Source organism: Heterodontus francisci, chromosome 2 (genome assembly GCF_036365525.1).
Source record: "Heterodontus francisci isolate sHetFra1 chromosome 2, sHetFra1.hap1, whole genome shotgun sequence".
In the NCBI taxonomy this organism is placed as follows: Eukaryota; Metazoa; Chordata; class Chondrichthyes; order Heterodontiformes; family Heterodontidae; genus Heterodontus; species Heterodontus francisci.
In genome coordinates, this window is record NC_090372.1 from 125350725 (window position 1) to 125371012 (window position 20288).

Here is a 20288-nt window from a genome sequence, read left to right on the forward strand (position 1 = left end):
AAAAAAACTCAGGTTGCCAAGCAGGTTAGTCATGTGACTAGCGGGTTTGACCATGTCCGTTTGTGTATTCGGCCATCTTTGCAGTCAACCTGGAATGCGAGCTCCCCCACCTTCAATGTCTGGTGATCAAAAGTCCATTGTGGGTTGAATGTGTCAGTGAATGGCTGCTTTGTCCTTCCAAGCATTGTCTGTTAATATGCAAGTACCTTTTCCAGCCACGGCTGATCTGTTTAAGAAGTCCTTCCTTCAGTAACAGTTTAAAATCGATGTTCATGACAAAATTAATGAGCCGCCTCCTTGGCAGGTGGGGGCCTAGCATGACACTAGCATGATTATTAATGCATTAATTACAACTCAATCAAGGTCCATTGCTTAGTAATCATTGTTTCTTGATGGGTTACTACTTAATACATTAATTTTATTCATACAGTTGCTGGTACAAGACATAAAAAGGACCTCTTTGATCACATGTTAATATTAAGATGGCTTACTTGACCTTGTTAGTTATTACAGAGGATACAGTGTGAAAATAGTCAAGTTAAGGGACTGAATTCCTTTTGGGACGTTTTGCTAGTGTTTTTGGGGAGGGTTTAAACTATTGTGACATGGGGATGGGGACCTGAGGATAGACGCCGTTGGTATAGAATCAGAAATTAAAATGGAAGGTGGAAAATTAATGCACGAGTCTGGAAGACAGAGGAAACGAGGGTAAGAAAATTTAAAAAAAAAGAGTTTAGCAGTGCTCAAGGGTATCTCTTTCAGTGCAAGGAGTATAGCAAATAAAGCAGATGAGCTGAGGGCACAGATAGACATGTGGCAGTATGATATCTTGGCAATTGCAGATACAAGGAGGGACAGGAATGGCAGCTCAACGTTCCTGGTTACAGGGTTCTCAGACGAAATAGGGAGGGGAATAAGAAAGAAGTGGGAGTGGCAATTTTGTGAAGGAAGCTATTACAGCTGTGAGGAGGGATTATATGATGGAAGGTTCATCAAATGAGGCCATATGGATTGAATTGAGGAACAAAAAAGGGGCAATCACACTGCTGGGAGTGTACTACAGACCCCCAAACAGTCAGAGGGAAGTAGAAGAGCAGATATGTAGGCAAATCTCTGAGAAGTGCAATAGGGCATTTAAATTACCCCAGTATTAACTGGAATGGTTTTAGTGTGAAAGGAATTGAGGGAGCAGAATTCTTGAGGTGCATTCAGGAGAACTTTTTTGCCCAGTATGTAGCAAGTCCAACAAGAGAGGACGCCGTTTTAGACTTAGTTTTAGGAAATGAAGATGGACAGGTGGAAGGAGTGGCTGTGGGAGAGCATTTTGGTGGTAGTGATCATAATTCAGTCAGTCTTAACATAATCATGGAAAAGGACAGGGATAGAACAGGAGTTAGAGTTCTCAATTGGGGCAAAGCCAATTTTACTAAACCGAGGAGTGATTTAGCGAAAGTGGACAGGAAACAGCTACTTGAATATAAATCAGTGTCAGAACAGTGAGAGGCATTCAAAGAGGAGATTCAAGGGTTTCAGAGTAAACGTGTTCCCACCAAGAAAAAGGGTTAGACGGCCAAATCTAGAGCCTCATGGATGTCCAGGAGCCCACAGGGTAAGATAAGGAAAGCTTATGTCCAACATCGAGAACTCAATACTACAGAAAGCCGAGAGGGTATTGAAAATGGAGGGGTGAAATCAAAAAGGAAATTAGGAAAGCAAAGAGAGCATGAAAGAATACTGGCAAGAAAAATCAAGGTGAACCGAAGGGTGTTTTATCAATACATTAAGAGTAAGAGGATAGCTAAGGAGAGAGTAGAGCCCATAAAAGACCAAAAAGGTAAGCTATGTAAAGCAGATGATATTGGTATGGTTCTTAATGAATTCTTTGCATCTGTCTTCACAAAATAGGGGGACGATGCAGATATTTTAGTTGAGGAGGAAGTGTGTGAAGTATTGGATGTGATAAACATAGCGAGAGGAAGTATTAATGGGATTAGCATCCTTGAAAGTTGATAAATCATCACGGCCAGATGAAATACATCCTAGGCTAGAAGCAAGAGAGGAAATAGCAGAAAGTCTGACCAGCATTTTCCAGTCCTCGCTGGATACAGGTGTGGTGCCGGAGGATTGGAGAACTGCTAACGTTGTACCTCTGTTTAAAAAGGGAGCGAGGGATAGACCGACTAATTACAGGCCAATCAGTCTAACCTCAGTAGTGGGCAAATTATTCTGAGAGACAGGATAAATTGTCACTTAGAAAGGCACAGGTTAATCAAGGATAGTCAGCATGGATTTGCTAAGGGAAAATCTTGTTTGATCAACTTGATTGAATTTTTTGAAGTAGCAAGGAAGATAGATGAGCGTGGTGCAGTTGATGTGGTCTACATGGGTTTTAGCAAGACTTTTGACAAGGTCCCACATGGCAGACTGGTTTAAAAAAAATAAAATCCTATGGGATCCAGGGAAATGCAGCAAGGTGGATACAAAATTGGCTCAGTGGCAGGAATCAAAGGGTAATTGCTGATGGCTGTTTTAGCGACTGGAGGGCTGTTTCCAGTGGCGTTCCGCAGGGCTCAGTACTGGGTCTCCTGCTTTTTGTGGTGTATATTAACGATTTGGATGTAAATGTAGGAGGCATAATCAAGAACTTTGCAAACAACGCAAAGATTGGCCATGTGGTAGACAGCGAGGAGGATCGCTGTAGGTTGCAGGAAGATATTGATGGTCTGGTCAGATGGGCAGAAAAGTGGAAAATGGAATTCCACGTAGAGAAGTGTGAGGTGATGCATTTGGGGAGGTTAAACAAGACAAAGGAATACGTGATTAATGGGAAAATACTGAAAAGTGTAGAGGAAGTGAGGGACCTTGGAGTGAATGTCCACAGATCCCTGAAGGTAGCAGGACAGGTCGACAAGGTGGTTAAGAAGGCATGTGAAATCCTTTCCTTTATTAGCCGAGGTATAGAATACAAGAGCAGGGAGGTTGTATAACTCATTGGTTAGGCCACAACTTGAGTACTGTGTGCAGTTCTGGTCACCTCATTACAGAAAGGATCTAATTGCACTTGGGAGGGTACAGAGGAGATTTACGAGGATGTTGCCAGGATCGGAAAAATGCAGCTATGAGGAAAGATTGCATAGGCTGGGGTTGTTCTCCTTGGAACAGAGAAGGCTGAGGGGAGATCTGATTGAAATGTACAAAGTTTTGAGAGGCTTGGATAGAGTGGAGATGAAGTGTCTATTTACCTTAGCAGACAAGTCAGCGACGAGGGAAATTAAATGGGAGATGAGGAAAAACTTTTTCACCCAGAGGGTGGTGGTGATCTGAAACTCACTGCCTAAAAGGCAGAGACCCTCAACTCATTCAAAAGGAGTCTGGATATGCACCTCAAGTGCTGTAATCTGCAGGGCTACGGACCAAATGCTGGAAGGTGGGATTAGAATATGTAGATCGTTTTTCGGCCAGCACAGACATGATGGGCCAAATGGCCTTTTTCTGTGCCTTAAACCTTCTATGATTAAGCTGAAAATCTGGCTACCCAAGCCTACTTACACCTGCTCCCACATCTCAATGTTTTTATTGCTCTTGGATCTTTGACATTGCTGTCCTGCACTGTACCCTTTGTCTTTATCCTTTTATGTGTGTCCCCTCCTCTTCACCTCTTTGCAGCATTCACAAGCATGCTTTCAACTTCCATATATATAACTCCTCCCTTGGTTCCATAGGCATTGCTACACTGTTTGGCTGCCTGTTTGACATTAGAATCTAATGAGCCAAAATTTCCTCCAGCATCATGTTGACAAAGCAGATAGCATCCTATTTGGCTGCTGCCAGCTCTTTCTTTTGATCTTGGCTCCATCAATATGTCACCTCAGGCTAAGTCCAGTGGTGAGAACCGGTCTCCACTATAGATGTATTGGATAACCTGAAAATCTTGCATCTGAATCTAAATTGAATAAAAGCTTTTCGGCAGATTACAATTGTTCTACATGAATTAAAAAAAGTGTCACTAACTAACTTACCTTTTATATCAGACAGTTCAAAAAGATTGTTAACAATCAACAACAAGAATAGAACTTTTAGAACAAGCTTCCAGAATATTTAATGTCTTGATGCCGAGCATGTGATGTTACTGTGCTCAGTTGGACACTAAATATTTTGCATGTTAATTTTAAACAATGGTTCTTCCCTTGAGGTCAAAATCTTTTAAAAATGGAGTCTTCTACTTCTTGCCAAATTCTTTTTCTCCCCTCTGAAGCTTTGATGCCTCCCTGAATTACACTGAAGCAAATGTTCCACAGTACTTGGCTCACTTGGCCACCAGATGAACCACAAAAATAAGTCCAGCAGACTATTTGAGTGGGATATCACAGCCAAAGTTTTGTGCTCAGTTCCAGCATGGTTCGCTGAAACCGTTGCCATTTTCCACACCTTACTATCCTTCCTAGGAGCACTGAGGACCCTGTTGCTCACCAGACACTATAAAACATGATCCTGAAATTGGACTTGCATCCTTTCTGGTCTACATGGCTCAACTGCTCAATCAGCACCCACAGAAAATCTGAAAATTAGAGTTCTAATTATTTAAAGTAGTGATGAGTGGACTATGTGTTCTTGAAATTACAGTAGAACAATATTGTATTCAGCAATATACCCACTGCTTATTGGATTACTGGACATGGGAACAGTTCTGAAGAAGGGTCACTGACCTGAAATGTTAACTCTACTTTTCTCTCCACAGATGCTGCCAGACCTGCTGAGTATTTCCAGCATTTCTTGTTTTTATTATCTAAGAAACAGTCCTAGTTTGTATCTTGATTTGAACTTGGCTTTAAAAGCTCTCTGTTGCTGCAATTGATAGTTTCCGATTAATCCAATTGTTTGCAATCATGCATTTTAAATATATTATATCCCTATTTTGCCTGTAGATGGCAGTATTTTATATCATACTGACAACTCGCTCAGATGTGTTTTATCGCAGTAGCTGGAGTCCGTGCTGCTGTCTTGTCCAGCCGACTTGTGTGGGTAGAAATTGATCACTCTTACACCCATTTTCTAGACAGAAAATGGGCCCAAAAATAACTAAGTTTGAAGGACTATGCTCTGAGCTCCAAGGGCGCCTGAAAAATATCTGACACCATATTGGCCTCGGATTATTTTCAGGTGGCTGTCTAAATGGATATTGGGCCCCTTGCTGCCATCAAAGCCATAACTAAAAAATATTCTTTTAATTTTAATGTGGAGACTTGAGTGGAGGAGGATTGCACCTCCTGGCTCTACCCTACTCTTTTGGCTGCGATAGTTTTCTTACCAGTGGCCCACCTATGACCCCGCCCCTCTTGGAACTTGCCTGAGGCAGCTGTCAGTGAGGTAGCGACCCAAAATTCAATCCCTCTGAAGTGCCAGCTTCCTGTGGGTGCACATGAGGTGCTGGCAACTCGCTTGGAATTTCTGAGACTGAAATTTCTGGTTGGCTTCAGGCCTCTTGCTTTGAATGCGTTCTGCTTGTGCACTGCTAAGTCTGGACCCAAAAAAAGGCCCAAGTAAATTTCTACCCCATAGTGTCTTCCACCTAATTGACATCTGGTGACTTGTGAAAATACAGTGTTTGTCAAGGCATCACAAATTAGAAATATTCAGATTGTCTTTTCTGTTTAACAACTATGTCTTTGTTTTTTTGAAAAAGTTAGACCATAAAAGTTCATAACTGGACCTTATAACTTGATAAAGCTTTGTATAAGAACATAAATAGGAGCAGGAGTAAACCATATGGCCCCTCAAGCCTGCTGTGCCTTTCCCTTAGTCCCCAAAGTCTGTCTATCAGCCTTGAATATACTCAACAACTGAGCATCCACAGCCCTCTGGGGTAGAGAATTCCAAAGATTCACAACCCTGAATGAAGAAATTTCTGTTCATCTCTGTCCTAAAATGGCTGACCCCTTTATCCTTAGACTATGTCCCCTAGTTCTTCCCCTGGTTTTTAATTCTCTGGCCAGGGGGAACAGCTTCATAGCATCTACCCTGTCAAGCCTTCCCAGAACATTATATATTTCAATGAGATCACCTCATTCTTTTTACATCAGAGATTGTAGACCCATTCTACTCAATCTCTCGTCAGGACAACCTCTCATCCCAGGCATCAATCTAGTGACCTTTGTTGCACCCGCCTCGCCAACACCCCGCCTCTCCACCCCTTCAAGGCAAGTATATCCTTCCTTGGATACAGACACGCAGACTGAACGCACTACTCCATGTGAGGTCTCACCAAAGCCCTAAATGATTCCAGCAAGACTTCCTTACTGTTAGGACCAGGTGAGAAAGGTGTCTAGGGGTCTCCTTCAGACTTCACCTGGTCTTATTGTAACAGGGTTTTTATTTTCAGACACTGTGTTTTGAGCTCCCCCTTGGTGAATCCTTGTTCACAGCATTCCAATTATAAGGCAAAGAAACAAACACACCCGTTTTTCTTTAGGTTTAAAGAAGAAAAGTGAAATTTATTAAACCTTAAACTTAAACTCTAATACGGTTAACGCCCATGGATATACGATGCGCCCACGCTAGCAGGCACATGCGATACACACATGCAAATAGTGACAGAAAAGAGGAGAGGAAAATATCGTAGAGGGGTTTGAGGCAATATCAGAAGTTTCTTGTTTACTGTGCTTCGAGTTCACTTGATTGAAGGTAGGCTTGCTGTTCGTCTGGGCCCAGTGTTCTTCTTAAACCTTGTTTACATAGGAGACTTTTCTCTCTTTGAGGTTCACGTATTCTCACAAGATTCAATTCCGTGGGAAAGAGATGGAGGCAGGCAGGACTGGAGAGGGTCTGCTTTAGTTCCAGGAGCACATGACTTTGAGTTCAAACATTCTGTTGGAAGTTTAAATTCCAACAGCCAGCTAGTCATATGACTAAAACTGGTCTGACCACTTCTGTGTTTGTGGATTAACAGTCAACCTGGAATGCTAGCTTCCCCCCCCCACCACCCCCCCCTCCCCCCAACCTTCTGTGGCTGTAGTTGTGATCAAGGCAGTTAATAAGAAGGAATCTGCTCTGAAAACTGCCAAGGCTCCAAGTAAAATATTAAGGAAGTGAATATCACCGTTGAGCCCTAGCATTCAGCAAACCCCGTTAAGACTGACATCACGAAAACCTTCTGGTAATCAAAAGTCCATTGTTGGATTAATGGGTCAGGACATGGTCCTTTGTCTCTTGTTCCAACACTGTCTGTTACCAGGCAAATGTCTTCCCAGTCAGGGGCTTGCAGTTTTAAGTCTTAATGTTCATGTCGCGAAATAATGTGTGCCTCAGTCTTGGCAGGTTTGGGGGGGTGGGGGGGGGTTTGCCTGACACTTACTCTTGTACTCCTATCCCTTGTAGCAAAGGTCAACATACTATTTGCTTTCCTAATTGCTTGCTGTACTTGCATGTTAACTTTCTGCACACCTCTGAAGACCAACATTTACTAGTTTCTCACCATTTTAAAAATGTTCTGTTTTTCTATTCTTCCTACTCAAGTGAATAATCTCACATTATATTCCATTTGCCACCTTCTTGCCCACTCACTCAACCTATCTCTCTCCCTTTGCAGAGTATTTGTGTACTCCTCATTGCTTACTTTGGCACCTTGGTGTGTATCATCTCTTCATCTAAGTCATTAATATAGATTGTAAATAGCTGAGGCCCCCGCACTGATCTTTGTGGCACCCCACTAGTAACAGCCTTCCAACCTGAAAATGACCTGTTTATTCCTACACTCTGTTTTCTGTCTTTTAACCAATCCTGTATCCAAGCTATCATATTACCCCCAACTCCTGAGCTCTTGTCTTGTGCAGCAACTTTTTGTGTGGTATCTTATCAAATGCCTTTTGAAAATCCAAATATACTACACCCACTGGTTTCCCTTTATCTAACCTGCTAGTTACATCCTCCAAAAACTCTAGTGGATTTGTCAAACACTATTTCCCTTTCATAAAACCATGTTGACTCTGCCTAATTATATGATTTTCTAAGTGCCCTGTTACCTTTTCCTTTGTATTGGATTCCAGCATTTTTCAAATGACTGGTGCTAGGCTAACTGGCCTGTAGTTCCCTACTTTCTCTCTCCCTCTTTCTTGAATAGTGGTGTTACATTAGATAACTTTCAATCCACTAGGACTGTTTCAGAATCAAGGGAATTTTGGAAAATCACAACCAATGCAGCTACCTCTTTTAAAACTCTAGGATGTATGCCATCAGCTCCAGGGGATTTGTTGGCTTTCAGTGGCTTTAATTTCTCCAATACTTTGTCTTTACTAGTATTAATTACTTTAAGTTCCTCACTGTTATTAGACCCTTGGTTCCTCCCTATTTCTGGTGTGTTTTTGTGTCTTTTACTGTGAAAACACACAAAATAATTGTTTAAGTCCCTGCCACTTCCTTATTCCCCATTATAATTTCTCCTGTCTCAGCTGCTGCGGGGCCCATGTTTACTTTCGCTTCGTTCTTCCTTCTTACATAGTTGTAGAAACTCTTACAATTTGTTTTTATATTTCTTGCTAATTTGTCATTCTATTTTCACCACCTGTCAATTTTTTTGGTCATTCTTTGGTATCAAAAACTTTTCCAATCTGCAGGCTTACTGCTCTTGGCAATATTATAACAGTTCTGCTGAAAGTCCATCGACCTGAAGCATCAACTCTGTTTTTCTCCCTCCAGAGAGACTGCCAGACCTGCCGAGTATTTCCAGCATTTCTTCTGGATATCCAGCATCCATAGTATTTTGCTTTAATTATAATAAGCTGCCTCTTTTAATGTAATACAATCCTTAACCTCTTTAGTTAACCACGATGGATCACTTTACCCGACTTGCCAGGGCACTGGTCCCAACCTGGTTTAAGTGGAGCCCATCCCATTGGAACAGCTCCCTTTTTCCTCAGTCCTGGTACCAGTGCCCCATGAATCAAAACCCCTGTCTCCCATACCACTGTTTGAGCCCTGTGTTCAACAGTCTGATGTATTTGACCCTATGAAATTTGCAGAGTTTCCTTATTAATTTGGACCCTATCTTCTCAAATTTCCTCAGCAGAATCTCATTCTTTGTTCTACCTATGTTGTTGTTTGCTACATGGGCAACGAGAACTAGATCATCCCCATCCCACTTCTAGTTGTTCAGGCCTTAACCATGGGACCTAGCAGACAACACAACACAGGTTTAAGGACTACAGGTCGTGACGGCAGAGAATAATCTTTTATCCTATATTGTCTCCTACCACTAAACTTTCCTTTTCACTCCCCCCATCTGAATGCTCAATTTGCTTATGAAATAGGAGCTGGCGTAGGTCATTGGGCCTTTCGAGCCTGCTTTGCTATTCAGTAACATCATGGCTGATCATCTACCTCAACTCCGCTTTACTGCACTATCCCATATCCCTTAATTTCCTTAGTGCCCAAAAATCTAGCAACCTCTGTCATATACTCAACAACTGAGCATCCTCAGCTCTCTGGGGTAGAGAATTTCAAGAATTCACAACCCTTTAAGCACAGAGATTTCTCCTCCTCTCAGACCTAAATGGCTGACCCTTTATTCTGAGACTGTAACCCTGTGTTCTAGATTCCCCAGCCATGGGAAACATTTTCTCAGAATCAACCCTGTCAAACTCTAAGAATTTTAAATGTTTTAATTAGATCATCTTTCATCTAAACTCCAGAGAACAAAGGCCTAGTCGTATCATTCTCTCCTTATAGGACAATCATTTCATCCCAAGAACCAGTCTAGTGAACCTCATTGCACTCCCTCAAGAGCAAGTATGTCCTTCCATAGGTAAGGAAACCAAAACTGCACGCAGTACTGCAGGTGTGGCCACACCAGTGCCCTATTGGTTAAGGAAAAAGGCCAGGGCTCCCCCAGCACTGCACCTGGGGTCCCTTTGTCTGCCAGACTCGCAGTCATACCCTCTTATCCCTGATCACTAGCTTGCAATAATTATAAATAGAAAAAAAAAATCCTAAAATGCAGTTTTAGTCGGTTATTTTGGAGACTTCAATTGGAAGCAAATAATCACATTTTCTGTAACTGTCCCATAAGGAAAAATAAGAAATTAACCAGAATCCTCCTTCGTAGTAGAATCTTTGTTTACTACTTCCAAAGTTGGTGGAACCAGTTTCTTCCTGTTGCAACTCAGTTTATGATGAACTTGATTGTCGACCATTTGTCAAAACCTGGAAGTAACAAATGTTTATTGCAGAATTGATGTGTTTGGCAGTAATTTCACTGAAGCACAGAATTTGCACCATGCAGTAGTACATTTGCTGTGTTTGATCTTTGTATTAAAAAATGCATTTCAGTTTTCACCCCAACCCACTGTGCAAAGCCGATGTTTGTTTTTTTTTTACCAGAACAACTTGCATTTATATAGCTTCTTTAACGAAATAAAACATTCTAAGTCACTGCAGTAGTATTATAAAACAAAATATGCTACTGAGCTACATAAAGAGATATCAGATGGCCAAAAGCTTGGTCAAAGAGGTAGGTTTTAAAGAGTGCCTGAAAGGAGGAAAGAGAGGCAGAGAGGTTTCGGGTGGGTATTCAGAGTTTAGGACCTAGGCACATTCACCAGTGGTGGAGCGATTAAAATTGAGGATGCCCCAGAAGCCGGAATTAGAGGAGCGCAGGTGACTTGAAGGTTTGTAGGGCTGGAGGAGATTACAGAGATGGGGAGGGGCCATGCCATGGTGGGATTTGAGAGCAAGGATGAGAAATTTAAAATTGAGGTGTTTAACCGGGAGCCAGTGTAGGTCCGTAAGCACAGGGTTGACGGGTGAATGACAATTGGTGCAAGTAAAGATATGGGCCGCAGAGTTTTGGATGACCTCAGGTTTATGGAGAGTTTAATGTGGGAGGCCGGCCAGGCGTGCTTTAGAATGATTAAGTCCGGAGGTAACAAAGGCATGGGTAGGGGTTTCAGCAGCAGATGAGCTGAGGAAGGGGTGATGTTCCGGAAGTGGAAATAGGCAGTCATTGGTGATGGCGCGCATATGTGGTTGAAAGCTCATTTCAGGTTCAAATATGATAGAGGTTGTGAGCAGTCTGGATCAGCCTCAGACAGTTGCCAGGGAGAGGGATGGCATCGGATGGGAGACCGAAAACAATGGCTTCAGGTTTCCGATTTCCAATTTTAAATTGGAGGAAATTACTGCTCATCCAGTACTTCATTTTGCAAAGGAAGGAGAAGCGAATGTGCTTACAACATTGATTTCTCCCTTGTAATAGCAATGCCATCACCAATTAAAATCAGTAAGATTAAATGAGAAGTTCATTTGTGTTTGATCCTAAAAATGAAATTATTCAATTTGTCTCCAGTTGGTAAGCACTGAAAATCAATCTCAGCTGTACAATGGGCGTGAGGAGACAAATCTGTAGGTAACCATCCTCTTGCCTTCAAATTCAGTAGAAATATCCATTGCCTGAGATAATACTTCCTAAAAATGTATGATGATCTGGTTAACACCAGTTCGACAGCATAGTAGCATATAAGAATAAATCAAGTCTGGGATGTAATTGCATTGCATTTTTTCCCCCATGTAAATTACTCATCAGTTTAAGCTTGGTAACCTTTCTTGCCCTTTTTTCTAATTTTAGCCACTTTTCAATAGAAATGTTGCCATAGATCATAAGCTAAAACTAAAGTTCATGTTTAAATCATTCAATGTTGCTAGTTACTGTCGACATGTAACTCTTAAGACCACCATCAAAGAAACCCTTTCTGTACTAATGCTTTGTCTTTCAACACACCATTAACATATCTTTGCTCCATGACCTTCTGGTCAGCTATTCTGTGACCTTGTCCTATCTACACCTCCTTTGTTATCTCTTGCCCCACCCCCACTTTACTTGCTTATAACCTATGACATTTCTAATATTTGCCAGTTCTGAAGAAGGGTCACTGACCTGAAAGGTTAACTCTGCTTCTCTCTCCACAGATGCTGCCAGACCTGCTGAGTATTTCTAGCATTTCTTGTTTTTATACCAAAGAAACATATACTTCTAAAGCATATGGCTCAATCAATCTTAAAGTATCACTGATGAACAACATTGTATACAACGTGCTAAAAAGAACATCTACAAATCCTAGAAGTATACAGCAGGTTGGCCAGTGAGGTAGGGAATTCCAGGTGAATCATATGATCTTTTGGGGTTCAAGCCCCACTCCAGGACTTCACATAATCTAGGCTGACACTTCAATGCAGTGCTGTGGGAGTGCTGCATCATTGGAGGTGCCGTCTTTCAGATGAGAAATTAAAGTGAGGCCCCATCTGCGCTCTTGAGTGGCCATGGCACTATTCAAAGAAAAACAGGGGGGTTCTCCTGTCCTGATCAATATTTATCTCTCAAACAGCATCATTAAATAAAACTGATTACCTGGTCATTTGCCTCTTTGCTGTTTGTGGCAGCTTGCTGTGCACAAACTGGCTGCTATGTTTCTTACATTACAGCTGTGATTATACTTCAAAACTACTTAATTGACTTTAAAAGTGCTTTGCGAATCTCGATCATGAATGATGCTATATAAATGCATGGTCTTTTATTGAATTATTTCTGTTCAGCATCAATATTATTGCCATTATTCAATTTGCCCTCAGAGGGAACAGACTAAATGGGCACAAGGTAAACAGTTGATTATATTAGCATGTCTTGTTGAATGTTAGTTCTACTGTCTAACATAAAGCATACAATATTGTCCTTTTTCAAATGGCCTAACTTAATCTGTGGACTCAAAGTGAAGAAAAAATTGTTGTTTGCTAAATATTTGTCGTTAAAGGGTCTTGCTTTGAGAAAAGATGACGTTTATGCTCAAATCTTTAAATATGACCCATTTAGATTGTAACCTGGTTACACTTTGCTTACTATTCATTCTGACCTTAAGTTAGTGTTTTCTGTCTTTACCACTGAGAGTTGTGCATATTTCTGTTAGAATCCATGAGCATTTTTTAAATGTCCTTTGAAATCTTTTATCCAGACAAGTCAGAGGAAAAAAACTTCTGCCACATGGGGGAGGGGGTAAAAGAGGAGGTGGCATTGCACTGTTGATCAAGGAATCAATTACTGCAGTATGGAGGGATGATATCTTAGAACGTTCCTCAAACGAGGCCATATGGGTAGAACTTAAAATCAAAAAGGGGGCAATCACTTGGCTGGGAGTGTACTAAAGGCCTCCAAAAGTCAGGGAGAGATAGAGGAGCAGATAAGTAGGCAAATCTCAGAAGTGTAAAAATAATAGGGAATTTCAACTTCCCCACTATCAACTGGGATAGTCTTAGTGCAAAAGGCTTAAAGTGGGCAGAATTCTTAAAATGCATACAGGAGAGCTTTCTGAGTGAGTGCATAGAAAGTCCTACAAGAGAAGGGGCAGTACTGGACCTAATCCTGGGGAATGAAGCCGGACAAGTGGTAGAAGTGTCGTGGGGGAGCATTTCGAGGATAGTGACCATAACCCTAAGATTTAAGGTAGTTATGGAAAAGGACAAAGATGGACCAGAAATAAAGGTACTGAATTGGGGAAAGGCCGATTTCAATATGATAAAAACAGGATCTGGCCAAAGTGGACTGGGAGCAGCTACTTGCAGGAAAGTCTACATCTGACCAGTGGGAGTCATTCAAAGAGGAAATAATGAGAGCGCTCAGAGCCAACATGTACCTGTTAAGGTGAAGGGTAGGACCAACAAGTCGAGGGAACCCTGGATGTGGAGGAATACAAAGGATTGGATCAGGAAAAAAAAAAGGAGGCTTATGGCAGATACAGAGTGCTGAAAACAGTGGCGGCACTAGAGGAGTATAGAAAGTGTAGAGGGGTACTTAAAGTAATTAGAGCGAAGAGGGGACATGAAAAAACACTGGTGGGCAAGATTAAGGAAAATCCTAAGGGGTTTTATAAGTATATTAAGGGCAAGAGGATAACCAGGGAAAGAGTAGGACCCATTAGGGACCAAAGTGGCAATCTGTGTGTGGAGCCGGAGGACGTAGGTGAGGTTTTAAATGATTACTTTTCATCTGGGTTCACTAGGGATGTAGGTGCAGAGATCAGGGAGGGAAATTGCAATATACTTGAACATATTAGCATTGAAAGGGCGGAAGTATTAGCTGTTTTAGCGGGCTTAAAAGTGGATAAATCCCCAGGCCAATATGAGATGTATCCCAGCCTGTTATGTGAGGCAAGGGAGGAGATTGCAGGGGCTCTGACACAAATTTTCAAATCCTCTCTGGCCGCAGGAGAGGTGCCAGAGGATTGGAGGACAGCAAATGTGGTACTATTATTCAAGAAGGGTAGCAGGGATAAACCAGGTAATTACAGGCCAGTGAGTCTAACATCAGTGGTTGGGAAACTATTGGAAAAAATTCTGAGGGACAGGATTAATCTCCACTTGGAGAAGCAGGGTTTAATCAGGGATAGTCAGCATGGCTTTGTCAGGGGGAGATCGTGTCTAACTAACCTGATTGAATTTTTTGAGGCAGTGACTAGGTGTGTAGATGAGGTTAAGCAGTTGATGTAGTCTACATGGACTTCAGTAAGGCTTTTGATAAGGTCCCACATGGGAGAATGGTTAAGAAGGTAAGAGTCCATGGGATCCAGGGCAATTTGGCAAATTGGATCCAAAATTGGCTTAGTGCAGGAGGCAGAGGGTGATGATCAAGGGTTGTTTTTGCGAGTAGAAGCTTGTGACCAGTCAGTGGTGTACGACAGGTTATCGGTGCTGAGACCCTTGCAGTTTGCAGTGTACATTAATGATTTTGACGTGAATATAGGAGGTATGATCAGTACTTTCGCAGATGACACGAAAATTGGTGGTGTTGTAAATAGTGAGGAGGAAAGTCTTAGATTACAGGACGATATAGATGGGCTGGTAAGATGGACGGAGCAGTGGCAAATGGAATTTAATCCTGAGAAGTGTGAGGTGATGCATTTTGGGAGAACTAACAAGGCAAGGGAATATACAATGGATGGTAAGACCCTAGGAAGTACAGAGGGACCTTGGTGTACTTGTCCATAGATCACTGAAGACTGCAGCACAGGTAGACAAGGTGGTTAGGAAGGCATATGGGATACTTGCCTTTATTAGCCGAGGCGCAGGATATAAGAGCAGGGAGGTTGTGATGGAGCTGTATAAAATGCAAGTTAGGCCACAGCTGGAGTACTGTGTACAGTTCTGGGCACCACACTATAGGAAGGATGTGATTGCACTGGAGATGGTGCAGAGGAGATTCACCAGGATTTTGCCTGGGCTGGAGCTTTTCAGCTATGAAGAGAGACTGAAAAGGCTAGGGTTGTTTTCCTTAGAGCAGCGAAGGCTGAGGGGGGACATGATTGAGGTCTACAAAATTATGAGGGGCATTGTTAGGTTAGATAGAAAGAAACTTTTTCCCTTGGCGGAGGTGTCAGTAACCAGAGGGCATAGATTTAAGGTAAGTGGCAGGAGGTTTAGAGGGGATTTGAGGAAAAAACTTTTCACCCAGAGGGTGGTTGGAATCTGGAACACATTGCCTGAAGAGGTGGTGGAGACAGGAACCCTCACAACTTTTAAGAAGTATTTAGATGAGCACTTGAAATGCCATAGCATACAATGCTACAGGTCAAGTGCTGGAAAACGAGATTAGAGTAGTTAGGTGCTTGATGGAAAGTACAGACATGATGGGCCAAAGGGCCTGTTTCTGTGCTGTTTAACTCTGACACTATGTATACAGATGTTAAGTTTTGGGTTATTAGCCGAAATTGTACATGATTGTTTCCAAAATGCAAGGTATTTAATGCTGTGGCTTATTTCATTCTAGGTCATCTTTTGGTGGATGGACTACATCACTTCCAGACAGTCTAGTCAATGATGTGGATTACTTCAGTTTTCTGTTTTCTACACTGACAGGTGCTTTTCTTCAACTTGTATTTAAAAACTAAAGTTCAAAACTTTGGCTGGAACTTTATGACCACCACCGCGCCCCCGAGAAGAGTTGGTTGGTGAGCGAGTATAAAATGGAGCGGGAGACTTGGGGGACCCTCCCCAAGCCACTCCCACCTCCGCCGCCACTTTCTGCAGGGCAGCGATGGCGAAAAACGGCCCGCCCACCCCAGGCCAATCACGGCCAGTTAATGGCCACTAAGGGCCTCTGCCTGCCGCCGCAGGGATTTTATCCTTGGCTGGTGGCAGCCCAGGCCCAAGAAAAGCCACCTGTTAAAAGTAGGTGACTTTCTTTCGGCCTTTGGGGGGAGGGGGGCCTCCTGATCGACCCCCTTGCCTCACCGGGGTCTGACTGATTGCCCTCGACGAGGCCCCAAAAACGTTCCATTTTCAACAGGGTTGAGTACCAGCAGTGGCCACTGCTCCTGGTGGCGTTGCTAGGACAGAGAGCTACTGACCCACTGATTGGCCGGCAGCTCCATTAGGCAGGACTTCCTGCCTCAATGAGGTGAAAGTCCCACCTCAGACCAATTAAAGGCCTGGGGAACGCAAGATGCAGTCCAGATCTCCAGACAAGGCGGATGCGGGTTCGCCACTGACATTTCAGTCGGTGGGCAGTTCCCGTCTGCCGAGGGTAAAATTCCAGCCTTTGCTTGGATGCAGTAAACAATGCGTTCCACTTTAACTTTTTCTGTTTTTCTCATCAAGTCTCAATTCATTCATTGTGCTCCAACCATCTGACATTACTGTATACTGTCACTTTCCTGTTTCAGTTGTGAGACACAGGCCTTGTTAAGTGAAATATATTAGCTTACATACAATCAGATAGCAAGTATAATTGAGTTTTTAAAACTTTGTTGAAGGATGTCCTAATAGCATTCAACATGTTGGACTGCAAGCATGCAGCTGCAAAGCATTGGGTGAACTCGTTTTAATTTCTCCAAATCTCAACTAGGGTTTTGAGATTATTATTGGCTATCCCTCGCGGGCAAGGATGATCGTCTTCAGTGAGTCTGAAGATGGCTGATGAGGCCAATTCGGGATCTACAGACATTATGGCACATAGGGCATTTGTTGTCATGTAAGATGTCTGGTCGTGTATTATTAGTTTGGGTCATGGGCTTGTTCTTAAGTTTCCAGACAACACAATCCTGCTGCGTTACCATTTGCTGGTCGCCGAAGGGCTTGGAGGATGTACTCAGAAAGGAAGATGCCCGTGTGTGACATGTTTTAACATAGAGAAACTGTTGCACACCAGCTTCCACATGTATCTTGACAAAACAAACCCTTGATCCAATGGCAAGGAAACTAAGACAATTGGGGAGTTTTTGTTCTGCTGCAGCCTTCGTCCACCAGAACAGCCGCTGAGATATTTCAGATGGCACATCTTCTTCCTGTGCTACCATTGAGGACTTGTTTGCCAGAGCCCCGACTGCTGAGTATTTCTAGGGTTCCTAACAGTCCTTCAGGTAACTGAAGCGGCTCAGGGCATAGAGTCCCATCATACTTCACCCTGTTTTGATCTCGACCCTTTCTTACTCATTGCCCAGGCTCTCGGCCAGGACGAGAGGGTGGACTTTGGATCCCAGTTTTGAGATGCAGTGCGTATTAACCTCCGAAATGTGGAGAAGAAAAGTAAGCACAGTGTGGTTCTTGGAGGCTGTTGCATTTCTTCTGGTGCCTGACTTGGGTGCCATAGGCCTGGGCACATATTGCCTACTGTGCACACTTGTGGCCACAATATTTCTTTTTGGGCAGTGGATAGTTGTATGCTTGGAAAACCATTATTGTAAGAGTGTTGCAACAAGTACCAAAAAATCTACAATCAAGAGTTTGTTTGTCCTGTTGTGAACTACACGTGCTCTCCTTTTTAGAAATATGCTTAACTTAGCCTAGACCATGCAACTTAGGTGCAGGTTGGCATGAACCAATGAAGTAAAACCCATCTACTTGCAAGGATACTCCTGCAGTATAATCTAAAATGTGAGCAAATGGAATTGATGGGCAGGAAAAGATCCAGCAGCCCATCAAGCCTACCCTATGTCATGATGCTTGGGATATCATGGTGAATCACTTCTTACCCCAACCCCACACTATGTAATCAGCTGCGAGAGACGAAAAAATACCCAGGAAGAATATGGGAAAAATTATTTAAAATTCCTCTTTAACCAGTTCAGAAGATCATACGGATGAAAACTGGGCACAGTACTGTAGATGTGGCCTGACCAGTGACCTGTATATTGTCAGGAAAATGCAATATGCCACATGAGACATTAATTCATCGGTTGGAAGCTTAAATTAGACTTTTAATGGAAAAAAATCCAACACTTAATTTTATAAAAAAGAAACAGGCGGCCAAGATGGCCACCGCAGTTTGCATCTGAAATACCAAAAGGTCGAACTGGACACAAAAGTCTAACAAGCAACCCAGCCAGGACAATGCTTTGGCTAACTAAGTAGATTATCCAGATCACCACGGTTAGTGGGATATTCAAAGCTATCTTGAGGCATTCATAGGTGGAGACGTCCCTCCAGTGGGTAACACGTACAACAAACACCTGAGAGAGGTTTTGGGATTTAGACTTTGGACCTCATTAAAATCAAAGGGGATTGAGAGAACTGTGCGACCCTCTGTCCATCTCTGAAAAAAACTGAGTTTTGTTAGACGCACACAGAGAAGACAAGCAGTAACTGAGACCTGAGACTGCAGCAGCAGAGAAAGCCTCCCCCTCCCTCACTCTCTCTCTCCCTCTTCCCCTCCCTCACTCTCTCTCTCCCTCTTCCCCTCCCTCACTCTCTCTCTCTCCCTCTTCCCCTCCCTCACTCTCTCTCTCCCTCTTCCCCTCCCTCCCTCTCCCTCTCCCCTCCCTCCCTCTCCCCCTCCCCTCCCTCCCTCTCCCCCTCCCCTCCCTCCCTCCCCTCCCTCCCTCCCTCACTCATTCCCTCCCTCACTCATTCCTCCCTCCCCTCTCCCTCCCTCCCCCACTCCACCCCCTCCACTCACCCCCTCCTTCTCACCCCCTCCTTCTCACCCCCTCCTTCTCACCCCCTCCTTCTCACCCCCTCCTTCTCACCCCCTCCTTCTCACCCCCTCCTTCTCACCCCCTCCTTCTCACCCCCTCCTTCTCACCCCCTCCTTCTCACCCCCTCCTTCTCACCCCCTCCTTCTCACCCCCTCCTTCTCACCCCCTCCTTCTCACCCCCTCCTTCTCACCCCCTCCTTCTCACCCCCTCCTTCTCACCCCCTCCTTCTCACCCCCTCCTTCTCACCCCCTCCTTCTCACCCCCTCCTTCTCACCCCCTCCTTCTCACCCCCTCCTTCTCACCCCCTCCTTCTCACCCCCTCCTTCTCACCCCCTCCTTCTCACCCCCTCCTTCTCACCCCCTCCTTCTCACCCCCTCCTTCTCACCCCCTCCTTCTCACCCCCTCCTTCTCACCCCCTCCTTCTCACCCCCTCCTTCTCACCCCCTCCTTCTCACCCCCTCCTTCTCACCCCCTCCTTCTCACCCCCTCCTTCTCACCCCCTCCTTCTCACCCCCTCCTTCTCACCCCCTCCTTCTCACCCCCTCCTTCTCACCCCCTCCTTCTCACCCCCTCCTTCTCACCCCCTCCTTCTCACCCCCTCCTTCTCACCCCCTCCTTCTCACCCCCTCCTTCTCACCCCCTCCTTCTCACCCCCTCCTTCTCACCCCCTCCTTCTCACCCCCTCCTTCTCACCCCCTCCTTCTCACCCCCTCCTTCTCACCCCCTCCTTCTCACCCCCTCCTTCTCACCCCCTCCTTCTCACCCCCTCCTTCTCACCCCCTCCTTCTCACCCCCTCCTTCTCACCCCCTCCTTCTCACCCCCTCCTTCTCACCCCCTCCTTCTCACCCCCTCCTTCTCACCCCCTCCTTCTCACCCCTCCTTCTCACCCCCTCCTTCTCACCCCCTCCTTCTCACCCCCTCCTTCTCACCCCCTCCTTCTCACCCCCTCCTTCTCACCCCCTCCTTCTCACCCCCTCCTTCTCACCCCCTCCTTCTCACCCCCTCCTTCTCACCCCCTCCTTCTCACCCCCTCCTTCTCACCCCCTCCTTCTCACCCCCTCCTTCTCACCCCCTCCTTCTCACCCCCTCCTTCTCACCCCCTCCTTCTCACCCCCTCCTTCTCACCCCCTCCTTCTCACCCCCTCCTTCTCACCCCCTCCTTCTCACCCCCTCCTTCTCACCCCCTCCTTCTCACCCCCTCCTTCTCACCCCCTCCTTCTCACCCCCTCCTTCTCACCCCCTCCTTCTCACCCCCTCCTTCTCACCCCCTCCTTCTCACCCCCTCCTTCTCACCCCCTCCTTCTCACCCCCTCCTTCTCACCCCCTCCTTCTCACCCCCTC

General features: G+C 44.4%; 1 protein-coding gene across 4 annotated transcripts in view; it reads left to right on the top strand.

Moving 5' to 3' along the window:
* tex10 (testis expressed 10) overlaps window positions 1–20288 on the top strand; it is a 186238-nt gene that overhangs the window by 93508 nt on the left and 72442 nt on the right. For all 4 annotated transcript variants that reach the window (XM_068010421.1, XM_068010410.1, XM_068010402.1 and 1 more), the window contains one exon: window positions 15800–15888. In XM_068010421.1, the coding sequence (XP_067866522.1) occupies window positions 15800–15888 (89 nt within the window). The remainder of the gene's footprint in view (window positions 1–15799; window positions 15889–20288) is intronic.